This window comes from Aythya marila, assembly GCF_965140915.1.
Source record: "Aythya marila genome assembly, chromosome: 24".
NCBI classification, from domain to species: Eukaryota; Metazoa; Chordata; class Aves; order Anseriformes; family Anatidae; genus Aythya; species Aythya marila.
In genome coordinates, this window is record NC_139065.1 from 5,317,302 (window position 1) to 5,335,128 (window position 17,827).

The following is a 17,827-nucleotide window of genomic DNA, read 5'->3' on the forward strand; positions in this document are numbered from 1 at the left end:
AGCCCATTGCCTTTGCTGGCCCTGGGGATGCTCCCCAAAAGCAGGTTTACCTTGAATCCCCCTGTGGGCTCCTCAAGGCTTTGCCCGGTCGGTCGGCACACCCCAAAACAGCTGCTCCCCCCTCCCGCAGCCCCCAGGACCCCAACCACGTGCATGACACAGGGATTCCCCCAACCCCACACCACCAGCCCCCTGCTCCCTGGGCCCTTTCCCAGCTAATCCCAAAGGCAGCCCCTTCCCCGCAGGATGCTGCATGCTCAGGACCGAGCCCCAGTCCTGCAGCACCCCAAAGCCTCAGGGTCGGGGTACCCCTACCTGGGGCTGCTGGGGATGTGGCTGGGTCTGGGGGGGATGAGAAGGGCTCGGGGGCTCACCCCAGGTTTGGGGTTTGGGGTCTGTAACCCCCAGAGTTTTGGGGTTTGGGGTCTGTAACCCCCAGAGTTGCCTCCGGATCGGCGCATGCAAACGAGGACCCAGACCCGGAGCACGCTTACAGAGCTCGGTTATTTTCTCTTGCTGCTTTAGTTGTTGTATCCACGGTAATACGATCACAATATATATATATATTATATATATACCTCTTAAATTACACAAATAATGTACAAAAAACCGGGGTGCATTGCTGAGACAGGTGGTCGGTTAGGTTTTTTTCTGACTTTTTTTTTTTTTTTTCTTGTTTCCCATTCGTGTACCTGGCAAGGGCTGGCGCTGCCCGGCGCTGCGCTCCCTGCTCCTGGGGGAGCGCCTGGTCCCTGGGGCCAAAAAATTCGCCAGCCGATGGAACGGGCAGGCGAGGAGAGGGGGAAATACGCAGGGAAAGCATCGGCATCGATGCTGCTGAGGGTGGTGGGTGGAAAAAATCAAATGATCGGAGAAGAGGGGAGGGGTGAGAGTGCTGTGCGGGGGCACCCATGGGTGCTGAGGGGGCTCTGGCCCATGCTGATGCTGCTCCCAGAGCCCAGGTGCAGGAATGGGGTAAGCCTGGAGGGTGTCCCCCTGCACCTGCTCCCATCCCTCCTGTGCAAGACCTCAAAAAGGGGTCAGAGGGGATGGTCCCCAGCGGGTCCCCGCGACCCCGGGCTGGCTGCGGGGTGCTGGCGGCAGCGTGGGGCTGCGGAGCGGTCCTGGGGAAGCAGCAGCGCTTTTAGGATCTGGTTGGCCCGGGATAAACACCCTTGTGGAGGCCGCTGCTGCTCCCTGCAGCACAGGCAGGGCATTGGCTTGGAGTGTGGTGGCAGCACCCGGCCACGAGGAGGAGGAGGAGGAGGAGGAAGCTGGAGAGATGCCACCAAGCTCCATGCTGGGGCTGGTCCCACCTCACTCGGTGACACTGGATGGGGACAGGCGGCTGCGGGGCAGGAGGGGACGTTGGTCCCCTTCCTTCAGGGATGGAGGAGGACTCGGGGAGAACACGGAACGGCCAAAAAATAAATGGAGCAAAACCCCATTCCCTCTCATTTTCAGGGGGGCGAATTAGGTTGGTCCCAGGAGCTTCAGCGCCGTGCATTTCGGAGCGCTTGCAGCCGGTCGGGAGGCGGCTCAGGATGTCAGTGTCTGTAAAAGCCACCAGCCAGGGGCTGTCACCGGCTGGGCTTGGAGATCTTGAGGTATCGGCTTTTCGCTCGGCAAATCAGCTAACGCAGCACGGACAACGTCATCTTTCGCTTCACGTTATCTTAGAAGAAGAAGAAAAGCGGCTATGCAAAATACTCTTCGGAGACAACTCTTAAAAAAATAAAAGCTTGGTCGGAAAATATGTCTGAATCTCTAACTGTGAGGGGCGACGGACCGGACGGCGAGATGGCTGGCTGGCTGGCGGAGAGATGAGACAACGGAGGGTGGATTTATCTGCGGACAGCGACGAGGAGCACACCACAAGACTTAGATTGCCTCCACGTAGTTGGCGGGGTAGAGACCTAGCTGCCCGTTGTCCAAGCGCCCCTTGCACCAGCCTTGCTCGTCTTCTTCTCCCAGCTTGGTCAGCTCGTCGCCTGAAGCGGGAGGCAGAGAGGTGAGAGCTCGTGGCAGGTGTTGGGGCCTCTCCTTCCCCAAATTTCTCCCCTGGGTGGGGCTGCTGGGGGTTCTGGGACTGATCCTGAGCAGGTTTGCAGGGCAGAAAGGTGCCCCATGAGACCTCATGTGCCCTGTCCCACCTCCCCTCCAGCCTTCCCCTCTCTGCCACCCCCACGTTTTGAAGAGCCGGGATAACCCCAACACATTTTGGGGTTGTCCTGGTTTCAGTTAGAACAGAATTAATTTTCTTCCTAGTAGCTGGTGAAATGCTGTGTTTTGGCTTAGGATGAGAAGAGTGCTGATAACACCCCGATGTTTTAATTGTTGCAGAGCAGTGCTTATACCAAGCCAAGGACACCTCAGACTCTTGCTCTGTCCTGCCAACAGGCAGGCTGGGGGTGCAGTAAGAGCTGGGAGGGGACAGACCCAGGACAGGTGACCCGAACTAGCCAAAGGGATATTCCATAGCATCTGGGGTCATGCTAAACAATACATAGGGGTGGCTAGCCGGGGGGAGGGGGCCGGACTGCTCGGGGTTAGGCTGGGCATCGGTCAGCGGGTGGTGAGCAATTGCATTGTGCATCACTTGTTTGTACATATTATTATTAGTAGTACTATTATCATCATTGTATTATTATTATTATTATTATTATTATTATTTTCCTGTCTTATTAAACTGTCTTTATCTCAACTCACAGGCTTCACTTTCCATTTCTCTCCCCCGTCCCAGAGAGGGAGGGGGGAGGGTGAGCGAACGGCTGCGTGGTGTTTAGCTGCCGGCCGGGTTAAACCACGACAGTCACTTTACACCAAAAAGCACAGCCGGGAGACCTGCATCTCGGGCAGACGCCCCGCGGGACAGCCCAGCACCCGTGAGGATCCTCACCTGCTTTGAAGCTGAGCTCGTCCTGCTCCTGCCCGTCGTAGTCGTACAGCGCCCGCACCCGCACGCCCTTCCCCGCCGAGTCCTCGTCGAAGGGGTTGGTGCCACCGTTGGCCTCGCTGGCGTTGAAGGAGTTGCTGCCCTCGTCGTCGGACCACTCGGCGCTGTAGGTCTGCCCGCGGTCGTGGCTGCTGACGCTGGGGGGGAAAGGAGAGGGGTTGGGGGGCGGGCGGGCACTGGGTGACACCGAAATCTGGGTGGGTGCTGCGGATTTCCTGAGCTTTTGGGGAAGGGGGCACGGCCAGCGAGACATGGGGGGGGATGGAGCAGAGCAGTGGCTGTCACCAGGGACACCCCACCTGCCTCGGGCATCCTGTTGGCACCAAGAATATTTGCACAAAGGAGTGCTTGTTGCATTTGTTGCATCCCTCTCCCCGACAGCCCTCACCTCCCGCGCTCGCCCGCCGATGCGCTGGTCTCCCCCGAGGTGATGTTGGTCAGGGTCACCCCCTCGCCCTTCTTCATCTTCTCCTTCCTCGCTATCGTGTGCGTCAGGTCCGGGTTCCACTCCTGGGAGCACAAAGCACTGGCGCTCAGCACCCTGCCGCCACGCGGGGGGCTGCTGGTGCCCATCCCGGGGGGGTTTCCGAGCCTCACCTCAAACTGGGGCCAGTTCATGGGCATGCCGGGGCCACTGGTGCTGCGGAACCACCGGAGGTCCTCCTGCGCGTCCGAGAGGCGGATGGTCTGCTCCAGCTCCCGGTAGACGTTGGCGTAGCTGCGGGGAGAGGCGAGGGGTAGGGGGCTGTGGGATGGACCCCCCTGGGGAGCCCCAGCAGTGGGGACGAGGTGGAGATGTCTGAAGTTGTGGCACCTCCGAGGGGACACCGGGGGACGCCTCTACGGCACCTCTTGGTGCCCACGGTGTTGGCCAGAGCCCCCTGGTGCTGCAGGGGATGGGTTTTCCTGGAAGCACCCAGGGCTTGGTTTGCTTTCTGGCCCTTACACGGGTGTTTTCTGCCCAGACAGCCGGGGGGGCGCCTACCTGCTGCTCTCGGCCAGGTTCAGGTGCCTCTTGATGTCCAGCAGCACTTCCTTGAGGAAGTTGAGCCTCTTCTCCTCGAACTGCTGGCACTGCTCGAAGACCTGCTCCATGCTCTCCATGTACTGCGGGGTGCACTTGTTCAGCTCGTCCAGCACCTTCTCGTACTTCTCCTGAGTCTGCAAGGCGCAGGGGGGTGCCCCGGTTACACCAGCACCCCGAGAGCCTCCGCAGGGCAAAATCAGCCTGGCGGGGGGAGAGATCTCACCCCAGCAAGAGGGGCAAATCTCTGCCCTGCTCGCGCACCCCAGCCACTCCTTGTGCAGATGCACAGGGACAGGAATAAGGGAATAAATGGCCATAAATGGGAATAAATGGGAATAAATGGGGAACAAATGGCCATTTCTGGTGCCTGATGCTGTGTGAGCCCGGAGCTGAGCTGCCCCGCGGCGCTGCTGGCTCGCACCTTCTGCACGTCTTGCTTGCACTTTTCCACTTTGTCCTGGAGCTTCTTCTGCTGCTCGGGGGTGTTGGACTGGTCCGCCTTGCTGTTGGCTTCCCGGGTCATGGCCAGCTTCTCCTCCTTGCAGGCCAGGTGGTAGGCTTTCTTGGCCGTCTCCAGCTGCAGAGAGAAGAGGGGGGGGACGTGAGGACAGCAGGGACCCGGGGGTCCCACGGGCCCCACGCCGTGCTTCTCCTCTCACCTCCTTGAGCTTTTTGGCCCAGGGCTTCTGCGCTTTCCGGAAGCCGTCCTCGGCCTCCTTGGCCTCCTTGAAGCCTCCCATGATCTGCTTGTGGTAGGCGTCCTTCTGCCAGTTCTTGACCTTCTCGAAGTCGTCGTTCAGCAGGCTGTTCTTCACCTCCTGGTGCAGCTCGCTCACCTTGTCCGCCTCCGTCATGATGGCCCCCCAGGCCCTCTCCAGGCTGCCGTACTGCGGGCCTGGGGGGCGGAGGGGACGGGTGAGCACCCCCTGCGGCCCCGACCCCCCTCCCGTGTCCCCCGGGGGTCCCGGCTCCCCGCGGTACCTTTCTCGATCAGCTGCCTCCACCGCTTGGACCAGTCGGTGAGCTGCTGGGCGTAGGACTTCTCGATCTTGGCCCTCTCGTGCACGCAGTTCATGAGGTCGTTGCAGAGCCGGTGCCCGTCATCGATGCGCTTCACCGTGCGCTTGTAGTTCCCCACCTGGCACGGGGACGGGGACGGGGACGGGGATGGGGATGAGGAGAGGGATGGGAATGAGAACAGAGACGGGGATGGGGAGAAGGATGGGGATGAGAACAGATGGGGACACGGAGAGGGACGGGGATGAGGAGAGCGATGGGGGCAGGGATGGGGATGAGAACCGATATGGGGATGGGGACAGGGACAGGCAGACGTGGGAGCAGTGCCCGGGGGTGCCCCAGGGGGTTGCAGTGATGGAGGTTTTGCTCCCAGCCACCTCCTCTCCCTCCCTGAGGGCCGGTGGGGCAGCACCTCCTGCAGCCCCCCCAAGGACACCGCGGCAGGGACGCCTGCGCAGGGCTGGGTTTGGGAAGGGAGGGCACTGCCCATGGAGGTGACGGCTAACGGGGACACCGCGGGGACAAGGGGGGTGGCCGGGGCTCACCTCCCAGAAGCTGTCGGTCGTTTCCTCGGTGGCCGCCGCCGACTCGTCGTAGGAACCCGACATGGCTCCCGGGGCGGCCTCGGCCGTCAGTGCGGGCGCTCGGTGGCTCTCGGGCAAGCAGCAGCCTCATGCACTGGGGGGAGCAGAGGGGTCGGGGGGGGGGCTCACAGCAGCCTCACAGAGCCGAGCAGAGACCCCCAACCCTACCCCATCCCACCCCACTGCATCCCCATCCCATCCCCATCCCCATGCCCTGCGGCACCACGGGGCGAGCACCCAGCTGCAGGGGATGGGGAGGGGGACAGAGCCGTTCCAGCTCCCCTCCTGTGCCCCCCACATCCCCCCCCAAGGTGCCATCCAAAACCCAGACCCGCTGCAGGCATCCGAGCCCTGCTCAAGCCCCAGGGTTTCTTATGCAACGTCTGGGCAGGCAGAGCTGCCGCAGAGCCACCGAAACCCTAAAACCTCTCTGCTGGGATGGAGAAACGAGGGGAGGAATGCAGGGGGGGCCCTTACCCGGTGGGGGCTCTGGCCCGGCCACTGCGCATCCCCGGGGGAGCCGCTGAGTGGGGGGAGTGCAGCCGGGAGAAATTCTCGTCCTGTTATTCCAGCCTAATCCGTCCTGATCTACAGAAAAACGGCATCCCCGTGGCGTCACGTGGGCCTGCTGCATGGCTTAACCCTTTGCCGCTCCACCCGGAGACGCATTTTTGGGGCTGGGGGATGCTGGTGGGGCTGGGGACTTGGCCAGCAAGGTGGCACCGCATGGGGACGGAGAGGGGACCGTGGGAGCCACGGGCATCACTGCGACCCCTCCTGTCCTGGCTCCAGACCCTGCTCCCGTGGGAAGCGCTGGGCTTGTCCCGCCTGGCATCTGCCACCAGGGTGGCCAAAAGCAGCCAAAACCACCCCAGTTTTCCCCTGCCCCATCCCCAAAGGGGCTGTGTGAGGGGGGATATGGCCATGGTGCCACACACCATCACAGCCAGGTCACATCCTGCCCCTGGGAGAGGGCGATGGCCGGGGGGGGCACACAGGGTGCCACCCAAGGGTGGGTGCCCGCTCCCCCCGGCTGCGTGCTGCCGGCCCCCAGCAGCTGTTGGGACGGGGCATGGAGGACGGGGTGCCGAAATGGTTACTGGAGCGCCGCGGCCGGGCTCGCTGTGCTGGAACTAACAGAGCCTCGCAGGGATTTAGTGATATAACCACGAATCCCACCAATCCCCGCGCCGCCCTCCCCAGACGGTTAAAAATAAACGCGTGACTGTCCCTCGCCCCGCCGCGGAGGCGCAGATGGAGGGGACCGCGGTGCCGCCGAGCGCCCCCAGCACCGGCCCCGTGCGCCCGGCGAGGCGCAGCAACACCCACGCAGCACCCGAGCACCCCTGGCACGGCCACCACCTTCCCCAGGGGTCGGGGTCCCCGACCTTCCTGCCCAGCAGCCGTGCCACCGCACCTCCACGGGGCCCCGGGGTGTTCGGGGCTGCTCTGGGTTCGTGTTTCTGCTTCTCCAGCTCTTAATTTTGTCGCAGAGGCTGCGCTGGCAGCGCGAGGGCATCCTCAGGGTGACAGGGGTGAGGGATGCCATGGAGGGAGCACAGCTCCGGCTGGGGGTCCTGTGGGACCCCCGGGCACACGAGGCAGTGGGGCTGAGGGGCACTGCGGGGTTTGGCTGCCGCAGCTCGCTCCTCGCTGTGATCGGGTCCGAGCTGCAGCCTGGGGGTTATTTTTGGCTCTGCATCACTGCTACAGCTCACGCTGCCGCCTTGTTGCCTCTCTCACTGCCACACACGCATGCAGCCATGCACATCCGTGTGCCCCCCACATCCCCAAACCCATACACTCCACACTGGCCCCGTGCCCACCACCCCATGCAGCCTCATGGCCCCCAGCCACCCCAAACCCACATCAAGGCAGCTGGCAGCGATGCCCAGTGGCCGAGCCACACCGTGGCGAGCTGCCAGCCCCAGCTGGGTGCTGCTGCACCCAGGGCGGTGCGGGTCTTCACTTCTCCCCCCCCAGGCAGCTGGAGAGGAGCTACAGAGGGTTCTGCACAGTGCAACGCTGAAATTTGTCTCAGCTCATGCCCACGCAGAGGCTGGCATGTCCTTGGGTTGATCCCACAGCTGCCGGTCCCCCTGCGTGTCTCCATCCTTTTTGGCACCCTGCTCGGTGCCGCAGCTCGCCAAGGGAGCCTGCTGGCATCACGGGGGGTCCCTGCCCCCCTGCGGGCACCGAGCTGGCAGAGAGGGGCCGGGGATGAGGGTGCTGCTCCCGTGCAGGCAGGAGGCTGCTGCAATGCAGAGGGCTGGCGCTGCCGGTGCCACGGGCACGGGATCCGGGCATCCCTGCACCGATGGGTGCTGTGCCCGGCTGGAGCCAGGCTGGACCTGCCCGTCCCGGGGCTGGGCTGGAGGCAGGCTGAGGCTGGAGGCAGGTTGGTTGCTCTGTCTCCAGTGCAGCCTCGCTGGGATGTGGCCCCAGCCCCACTGCAGCCAGAATGGGGCATATTTCGGGGAGGTGGCAACTGTCTGCGGGTGTCCCCATCCTGCCCACTTCTGGGGGGCCAGGAGGGGCTCTGCAGCCTCCTGGGGGTGGTTTTCCTGCTGCAGAGCCCTTTGCTAAAGCAGGATCAGAGTGATGCATGGTGAGGAGGGGAGCAGAGCCCAGCCCGTGTCCCTGTCCCCATCCTGCCCCAGGCTGGGGGTGACCTCGTGATAATGCAGAAGGAGCCGGGGCTGAGCCCTGGTGCGGGGCTGCGAGCGCTGACAGGGCTGGGAGGAGAGGCGGTGACTAATTCCTGGTGAAAATACCCAGGGAAGGGGGGAAGCCGCTCTGGCAGCTGCGCTTGGTCTGCAGGAATCAGAGCGCACGGGGAGGAGGGACGGCCCCCACGGGCAATAAAAGGGCTCGGTGGGGCTCTGACCCCACCTGGGGCTGGGCTGGGTGCAGCCTGGGCTGGGGTGGGACCAGCCCAATGGGGACATGGGAGCTGCTCTCCAGGTTTATTGGAGCTGCTCTCCAGGTTTGCTCGATTTTGGGAGCAGCCGAGGGCTGTGCTGGGCCCCAGAGCAGCGCCTGGTGGCGGGGACAGACCCGATCTCCCCCCCCACAACGTGGGCTCACGATACGGCCGGGTCCCCTTCACCAGCATTTCAGAGGAGCCCAGCAGCACCCGGGGTTCTCCAACACCAACCCCTGAGCCCAAACTGATGCCGTGCAAGGAGCTGCCTTGGTGCAAAACCCTCCTGCAAACCCCACGTCCCAGCTCCAGCGCAGAGCCCCAGCCCCACGGCCACGAGGGCGCGGGGACCCTCGCCTGCAGGAGCGCGTGAGCCGGGGCCGGGATGCGATCTGCTGCGTGCTGCTGCCTTGTGGCTGCTCGGTGGCTCCCAGCAGGGCCATCTCCAGCAGCAGAGAGCTCAGGCAATTGGAAACGAACCAATTGTCTGAGCTGCTTTTATTGCAATTAAACTCCGAGACCTGGCAAGCCCAGCAGCACCCTCCCAAGGAGCCGCAAAGCGAGATGGACGCCGTGTGTCCCCTTCCTTCTGCGAGCGTGCCAGGCCAAGGCTGCGTGCGAGGCTTTATCACCAGGGGCTCCGGCTGTGTTTTAGCAGCCCCAGCTCCGGTGCAGGGCTGCGGGGAGGTTATTTCCCTGCCCTGGTTGCAGCGTGGGGCTGGGCGTTGCTGTTTCAGTGGGTGCAGCACCAGATGCCAGCGCGACGCCTCGCCGCTATGCCTGCATGGGAACTGCTCACGGCGAGGACAAACCAGCACGGAGCAGCTGAGGGAGCACCGAGAGCAGAGTCCAACCACATGCAAACCCGCTGGGAGCCCTGGGAGCCCCATCCTGCCTGGCCCTGCAGCCCTGGGGCTGCTGCATCCACCGCAGGCGGGACCCAGCACCCTCCTGCTGTGCGCACGCGGGCGCCCAGTGCCGTGGCACCAGCACCCTGGTGCTGCTCCTGTGAGAATTTGGGTGTGAGATCCCCCCCGACATGATGTCGGGTCCTCGTGCAAAGCTGGTGCTCAGCCAGAGGAGTGGGTGGATGGTGTGCTGGAGGGTGAAGGGCTGATCGCTGCCCTCCTGGTGTCCCAGCACCACGCAGGGATCGATGCTCCTGTGGCACAAGGGATGGGCTGCTGGGCTCTGCCTGCAGCCAAAAAGGGGGCCGGTGATGGGAGAGGGGAGATGGGATGGGGGGAGCAGGGTACAGGGGGCAGCGGGGAGATGGGGGCTGCGGGATGGGGCCGTGTCCTCCTCCCAGCACTGTTTTGGGGTGCCTGCGGGTCCCCAACCCAGCGGGGCTGCTCCAGGGGCTGGGTGCTGCTGATTCATGCTGGCAGCTGGCTCCACACCCTGAGCAGAGCCCAGGGCTCGGGGCTGAGCAGCCTGGAGAGGCGTGAGCAAGCTGGGGAAGGGCTGGACGCGTGTCCGCCCCGCTAATTATCAAACTGAGCCAAAGCCTGGCAGGGGGGGAGGTGAACCTGGGCCCTTCCCGAGCAGTCGACTCGGTGGGAGCGGGCTGGGCACAGCTCACGGCAGGGCTGCGTCCTGGCAGGACGGCTCTGGGCAGGATTGGAGCCCTGGGGAGAGCAGCCAGGCGGAGGGGATTGGGGTCTCCAAGTGCCAGGGGCTTTTCCCTGGGGTTTTGGGCAGGGCGGTGCCATGGGGCTGGCTCGGCCCTGGCGCACGAGGTGGCTGTGAGGGCAGCACATCCCTGGGGACGAGGGGAAGGCAATGGTGGGAAACCTCCTCGGGGAGAGGCTCTCCCAAGGAACCCAGTGCAGGATGTGCCGGGGGCCGTGCCCTGCCCCAGCTGGAGGGGGGCGAGCACTGGGGGGGGTCCGGCTGCACCAGGGACTCGCTGCACCCAGCTGGGGCAGGGCTCGCAGCTTCCCAAAACCCAGAGGGTTTGCAAAGGAGGTTCCCCGACCCCGGGACGTTACACGAGCCCCGTGTCCCATGGGGGGACGCCCGTCCTGCTGGGCTGGGGGCTGCGCACGGGGGAGATGCTCCAGGGCAGCTTCGCCTTCTGCGTGCTCTGCAGAAACGTTCCCCTGCCTCCTCCTCCCCTCCCCGGAGTTATCCTGCTCGGCACGCAGGGCACCCATCAAAGTCTTCTAGGGATTTTTACGAGCCTCGTGCAGGTTTCTGGAAATATGCGTGGCATTTGCAGATAACGCCGAGTTTCTCCCCAGGGGAGCTCGCAGCCGGGCTCGGGGACCGCGGCTGTGCCAGGAATGTGGCCGGGCTCTGGGGGCTGTGGGGTGAGGGGAGCTGGAGCAGGATTATCAGCCCCACGCATATGCTCGGGCCTGGGGAAGGGAAGCTGCTCTGAGCCTCAGCTTGCGGGGTTTCGACTGCCTTCTGGCTCTGCAGCTTTTCTCAGCCCCCCTTCGTAGCTCGCTGCTGTAAACAAGGATGCTCTGAATCTCGAGGGGGGGATTTTTGCGGTCCCAGGAGCAGGGGTTGGGCAGAAATCCCAAAATGAGGTTTGCAGGTAATCCAAGAAGCAGCGAGCGATGGTGCTGCAGGGTTCGGTGGGTGCTGCTGGCCCCCTGCTTCTGCAGCGGGCAGGGGGGAGCCGGAGCATGGGGCTCGGGGGTCCCATCCCCATCCCCTCGGTGGGACAGGGCCGGGGCTGGCGGTGGCAGGAGGTGACCGGGGCCGAGCCTGGGGCTGTCGGGAGCAGGGCCGGGGGGGGGGGGGGCTGCATTCAGCTGCCTCTGGCGGGGGAAGGAGGCTTGGGGCCAGAGGGGGCTCAGCAAGGGGGAAGGAAATGGGGGGCTGTTGGGGGGAGGCTAAAGGGTTGTTTTTTTAGCAGTGGGGTGAGGCGCTCAGTTGGACAGGGGGGCAGCAGTGCCAGGAACAACCCAAATCCCTGCTGCTGCCTCCCCCCCTCCGTGTGCAGCTGGGGAAACTGAGGCACAAACCTGGCCGTGCCCCTGCCCCAGCACCCCCTGGACGCGCTCTGGGGCTGAAGGTCACCCGCGTGTCCCCCCCAGCTTGCAGAACGGACCAGGGGACACCACATCCCGCCTCGAGAGCAGGACACAACCCAGCCCCATCCCACCTGGTCCCTCGCAGCCCCCCCTCCGCACCCCCAGACCACACAAGGCACCTGGGCACCCCACGCCCCCGTTCCCACGGGACACCCCGCTGCCCCCTCTCCCTTCCCAGGCTCCCCGCAGCCAAACCCCCTCCAGGGGGGGGCTGCCGCTTACCTGGGCCGGGCAGGGGGGGGCTGCGAGGGTCCGGGGGGGTGTTTTTGGGGGGAGCTGGCTGGGACGGGCGCGCTGCGTTGCGCCGTGCCGCGCTCAGCACCAGCCGGGCAGCGGCGGCGTGCGGCCGCGGGAGCGCGCCCAGCCTGCAGCCTCCCGTTGTCAAGACAACCAGGGATGGAGCCGCTGCTTGCAAAGGTTGCCAAAATCATCCCGGGGGGGGGCAGTGGACACCCCCCCAGCATGAAAACACCTTGGGCTGTTGGCCACCCCCTTGCAGCGGGTAGCAGCAGGGTGGGCGCTCGCCGCGCCTTTCTGTGCGCCCCCGGCGTGCTGCAACGCTGCGGGAGCCTCCCGGGGGGCTGGGGGTGCTCAGCACCCGCTTTCTGGGGTGCCCTGCTGAGTGGGGTGGCCCTGGGGTGCTGTGGGAGGCTGTAGGAGGGTGCCACCAGCTTGTGCTGGGTGCTGTCACCGTGGGGCTCCGGTAGGGCCAGAGCCAGGCTCCTTTACCCCCTTAGGCTGCGCTGCGGTTTTGGGGGAGCGGAGTGGGGAGCCCAAGGGCATCCTCGTCCCACTGCCCCTTGGGGTCCTTGTGCCCCGTGCAGAGGGGGCAGGATGGGACGGAGCAGGGCGCTGCCTCCTCTCCTCCCCCTGGCCCTGCAGGGAGGGCTCCAGGGCTGAGCTCCCGCAGAAACAAAACCCCAAAACGCCTTCGGAGAGGCAGCCGGTGCTGCCCCCGCACCAACTGCGCCAGCTGGGAAGGGGCTGGCACCAGAGACAGGAACACGGGACGGGGCGAAGGGGGCTCTGTGCCCCACAGGGTGCTGCTCCGGGGTCCTGCCTCCTCCCAGACCCTACAGCTTGTGCCCGGGCTCTTATCACGGGGTGCCACGTCCCCGGGAGGCTGGGTGCCCACCATGGTTGGGGTGCCGAGGGGCTCTCCAGCTCCCCGCGCCTGCGTTTCCCCCCAGCTCGCGGGTGATGTCAGGGAAATTAAAAGCCAGCAGGAGATGAGCGGGTCGAGCCGAGTAACCGAAGCCGCCCGCAGGAGCTGCAGTAACGAGGCTGGCTGGGGCTGCGTCTGCCCGGATCGGGTTGCCCGCAGAATGCGACCCAGTCCCGTGAGGCTCAGCCCGGCTCAGCTTTCCCCTAACGAGCACTTCCATCCTTAATGAAGCTCCGTGGGGCTCGCCGTGCTCCTGCGTGCCAGCCGAGCGTGTCTCCCTGCCTCACAGCTGGCCAAAAAGGGCCTCAGAGTGTTGTAGGGCTGCAGCACCAGGAGAAGGCAGAGCCAGCCCCAGGAGAGCTGGTGATGGGGGCACCTCGGTGCCTGGGGGGGTTCCCACGTGCGCAGCCCCTCACCCGTTTTGGCTCCTTCACCAAAAACCACAACAAACTCCTCCTGGCGCTCGCCCTCCCGGCGGTTCCTATTTCCCACAACCTCTCCTTTCCCCCTCGATAAAACGAGTTTCCTCGTGGGAAGCGGCGGCCAATATTGGCAGGAAATGAGCCTTGATTTATCGGGCCGTTTGGCACTCTGGAGTTACGATTCTTCGAGCGCCGTGGTGAACCGAGGAGCAAATCATCCCTGGCCGTGCTGCCAGCAGCCTGCCCGGGCAGCCCCGGGGCGAGCGGGGTCCCTGTGGGGCCGGGGATGCCCTGCAGGCAGCACTGCGGCTCTGCAGGGGAGGAGAGAAATGTTTTTTTGGGGCGTGAATGCCAGCCTTTGCAGCACGAAGGGGGGATTTTCGAGCACTGCATCCTCCTGTCTGCCTCCCCTCGCGTCCCGAGCCCTTCCCTGCCCTTCCCACCGGGTGCAGGGGGCAGGAGGTGGTGTGGGTGCCCCCGTGCCCAGGGCTCGCCCCCGCCACAGATGTGCGGCTGGTCCCAGGAGCCCCCCGACTCGCTGGAAGAATGCGAGCGCAGGGCTATTTTGCATCTATAATTAGCGGCGGAGGATAATTGGCCCCTCTGCAGCAATTACACAGAAAAGCGAGCCATTGTGGAGAGCCCCGGCGCGGGGCAGGTGCTGCCAGAAACCCGGCTCGCAGGGACACAATCCCCTTTTTGTCTGCAGATACCCAGCCCCGAAGGCACCCTCCGAGCCCCATCCGGGGCAGGGGCCGTGTCGGGGACATAAAGGCTCCATTTTTCCTGGGAAAATGCCTCGCTGCGCCGAGCTGGGTGCGGGCAGCGGCCGGGGGGAGCTCAGCCATAAAGCCCATGGCGAGGTCGGGGTCGCTGCCTCCTTCCCCTGCTGCTCGGCCCCACGGGGAAGCTCCCTGCTCCAAGGCTCCCCCACAAAAGCACGGCAGGGCTCGCTGTTTGCCCTGCTGTTGCACAAATCCCGGCCCCGGTGGCTGCCCCGCCGGGGACAAAGTCTGTCCGTGGGGCAGAGCTGTCAGCGAGGTGTCCCCGCTCCTGCCGAGCAGCAGGGGAAGAGCCCAGCTCTGTCCCAGCGCCGCTCCCACCCTGGGGTGCCCACGCACCACCCGGCACGGCCGAGGAGGAGCAGCAGCACCGGGGGACGGGGGGGTCCCGGTGAGGTGCGGCCCTCAGGGAGCCAAAATCGGGCTGTGGCTGGCTGCGGCGCGTGACCCTGGTGCCGGCACCTTCCTCCTGTGCTGCTGCTCCCAGCACCATCCCTTCCTCGCCCTGCCTTCATGCACGTGATGAGGCGATGCCTGCTGGCTGCCCAGCCTCGTTTGCCCTGATCCTTTTAGGTAAACGCAGCCTGGCACCACGAGGAGAGGCAAAGCCCCAGGAGGGGATGGGGCCGGGCCTGGGGACACCACTGCAGGCACCCCGGGACGGGCTCAGCGCTGTCACCGGCAGCTGATCGATTCCCTTTGGTGTTTCTAATCTTCCCGAGCCTCTCCTCTCTCTTTTCCAGCTCTTGTCCCCAAGCGAGCGGAGGAGGGCATGGGGACACAGCCCGACGATGCCACCAGCAGGGCCGCTAACCAAAACCACCCCTGGGGTAAGGGCTGATTTCCTGGCTTCTCCTCACGCCTCTGCTGTGCGCTGCTGATCAGCTGCACGCGGCGGTGCGGGGTCACCGTGCCCCCCGAGCTCGGGGACGCCCCGTGCTGCAGCAGCCGCCTTGCCCCGAGTTTTATGGCTGAGGCTGAGGGATGTGGGAGCAGCTCGGGGGGGGCTGCGGGGGGAGGCGCAGCCCTAATCCGTTTAGTGAAGCACTCACTTGGCCATTTCTGAGGCAGGTGGAAGAACGGCGAGGAGGGGACGCAGGCAGCTCGGTGGGGCGAGCTCTCCCCAGTGGGTGCGAGGGGCCGGGAGATCGCTTCTCCCTGGGGGCTGCCGCAGTCACCGCAGCCTCCCCAGCTCTGCCCTGTGAGGTTTGGCCTTCCCCCTCCATCTCCTCGGGGTGTTCCTGTCCCTGCTCCCCCAAAGGGGCAGAAACAAGGAGATAAAATGGGTTCCTTCAAACCCAGCCTGCTCCCAGGGCCGAGGGCAGGAGCCCGCGTTTCTCCCCAGGCGGGTAGGGGGATGCCGAGCGCATACCGAGGAGGCAGGGGGGAGGCGAGCACAAGCGGTCGCTTGCTCAGCACTGACAGCCCTGACAATCGCAGGCTGTTCGGGGCGGCTTTTTGGCTCCCAGCCGTCTTCTGTGCATTCATGGGGAGCCGGAGGGACCCCGCTCCTGGTGCGGGCTGACCCGTGGGCTCCCGGCGGCACAGCGACTGAGCCACCCGCAGTGCCAGCCCCCAGCCTGGTGGGGTGAGCACGGCCATCCCTGGGGCCAGCAGCCCCCCAGGATCCCCCCACAGCCCCAGGATCTCCCCGCAACCCCCAAGATCCCCCCGCAGCCCCCCAGGTTCCCCCGGGGGCCAGCAGGGCCGTGTGGGCTATGGAGGTGATGCAGCTTTTGCGTAACGCACGGAGCAGGGCGTGCGAGGGTGGGGACGTGCAGCAGTGCTGGCCCCATGTCCTCTGAGCCCCAAGATGCTGCAGAGCCTCTGTCCGCCCCCCCAGCGAGACCCCCGCTGCCATTTCCCACCCGTCAGCAGCTCCCCAGGCGGTTCAGGAGGCTGAGCCCAGACCTGAGGCACCCTCATTGTGACCCAAAAAAGCTGGCAAGCCTGGACTTTGGGAGTGAACCCACAACAGAAAGCAAGCCCCTAATCCTAGAGAAGTTTCGAAATTGCTTAAAACAAGGGGCAGCAAGGTGCCATGCCAAAATATATCCCCCTCCCCTGCTTGGGGACCATGCAGGGGCTCCCGGGGTGGCAGCACCATTGCGGCACACAGGGACGTGCCAAACCCCAGCATCCCATCTGCATCCCGGGGCCACCACTGCCACCACCGCCCTCCGCGAGCCCCCTGCCACCGCCGCCAACCTCCCGGGGGCCGGGCGGGCTCCGTACCGCGCTGGGAGCCCCGGGGACGCGTGCCGGTACCTTGGGCGAGCGGCTGCGGGGAGCAGGGGAGGGCGCGGGGCGGCCGCGGGGCCGCGGAGGCCGGGGGGCAGCGGGGGCGGCCGGGGCGCTGGCGGGGAAGCCGTCAGCTCCGTCTCGCTCGGGCTGGATCTGCACATTGGGAGGAAGGTCACGGCAGATGGGGAGGAGGGGGGTAAAGATCAGCGCGGAGATTACCGAGGCATTTTTAGCCAGCCAATCGCCGCCACGGCTCCCGTAATGACTCCTTCGCAGCACAAGGTGACAACGCTACCGCAGGAGCGGCGAGGAATAAGCCCAGGAGGCTGCGGGGGGGTTCCCGGCCTCCCCACGGGCTGTGTCCCCCCACGCTCCTTCCTTCCCCTGAACCCTTTCGCTCTGCAGCCCTTTTTCCCCGCTCTCCTCTCCCTGTGCAGAGAGGGCAGCCCCGAGCCACCACATCTCCCCCTGGGGACCGTGGATATGGGAACCACGGGCAGCCCCCGGGCCACACGGGGTGGATGGGGAGCACCCCGCTGACACCTGGCCGTGGCATTTTTGGGGGCAAACAGGCGGCATTTAGGGCACGGGGCAGGGAGTGCCATGTGCTGGTGCTGCTGGGGAGCTCGCTGGGCTGGAGGAAGATGGAGTGGGAGCGGTGTCTGCAGCGCTGGGTGTGTGTCCTGCAGTCTCCCCACACCTGCACGTCCATCCTGCTCCCCCGGGATCCCAGCCAGGGGTTTACAGCCCGGCTCCAAAGGGCGCTGCCACCTCCTCCTCACCTCCAGCCCTTCCCCAAGGGCAGGGCTGGTGGCAGCAGGGGCTGCAGCCCACGAGAAGCACTGAGCCCCGATCACTGAGCCCCGCCATGAGTGTCCCCACGTAGTGTGTCCCCAAGGAAAGCAGACATGGTGGTGGTGGATCTGCTCCTCCTCACTGGGAGGCTGCCCCCGGGCACCTGCAGAAGGCTGCGGGAGCCTCCTGTGATGAATGTTTCAGCCTCAACAAACAGAGGCCATGCTTGCAGCCCTGCCCAAGCCCCCCCTGCCTGGCTCAGCCCCATGGGCGTCCTCCCGCTGGCCCCTCGTGCCGTGCCCCCACCAGCCTGGGGAGTAGGGGCAGGGGCGAGAGCGAGGCTGGCCTCAAACGCTAATCTGTGGAGGATGATCCCAGGCACCGGCACTGCAAATCCCATTGCTGCTGGGCACGTGTGGGAGCTGCCAGGGCTGCCCTGGTGCTGGCGGGGCTGAGGGCTGAGGGGCTGGGGGGTGAGGGGCTGGGGGGTGAGGGGCTCTGGGATAAGGGGCTGGGGGATGAGGGGCTGAGGGAATAGGGGCTGGGGGACGAGGCGATGAGGGGCGAGGCACTGGGGGACAAGGGGCTGGGGGGGACAAGGGGCTAAGGGGCAAGGGGCTGAGGGGCTGGGGGACGAGGAGATGAGAAATGAGGCGATGAGGGACAATGGGGCAGGTGGACGAGGGGCTGATGGACGAGGGGCTGAACGGTGAGGGGCTGGGGGACCAGGAGATGAGGGACGAGGGGGCTGATGGATGAGGGGCTGGGGGACAAGAGGCTGGGGGACAAGGGCTGAGGCGCTGTGGGGTGAGGCACTGAGGGGTGAGGCGCTGCCATGCACAGGGACAGCTCCTCCATGACGGAG

The 17,827-nt window shown here is 65.3% G+C and overlaps 1 protein-coding gene across 2 annotated transcripts; it reads right to left on the reverse strand.

Moving 5' to 3' along the window:
• Positions 1–469: 469 nt before the first annotated feature.
• Positions 470–16,299, reverse strand: PACSIN1 (protein kinase C and casein kinase substrate in neurons 1). Of its 2 annotated transcripts, none has more exons than XM_082778573.1 (10): positions 16,192–16,299; positions 5,546–5,678; positions 4,965–5,121; positions 4,643–4,878; positions 4,405–4,560; positions 3,942–4,117; positions 3,554–3,674; positions 3,345–3,466; positions 2,900–3,093; positions 470–1,991 (listed from the first exon to the last, which is right to left on the reverse strand). In XM_082778573.1, the coding sequence occupies exons 2-10, from the start codon at positions 5,606–5,608 to the stop codon at positions 1,882–1,884; spliced, it is 1,335 nt and encodes a 444-aa protein (XP_082634699.1). In that variant the 5' UTR covers positions 5,609–5,678; positions 16,192–16,299; the 3' UTR covers positions 470–1,881. The 2 variants fall into 2 exon arrangements, with proteins under 2 accessions (XP_082634699.1, XP_082634700.1); XM_082778574.1 differs by lacking the exon at positions 16,192–16,299 and adding an exon at positions 6,062–6,147.
• Positions 16,300–17,827: the final 1,528 nt, after the last annotated feature.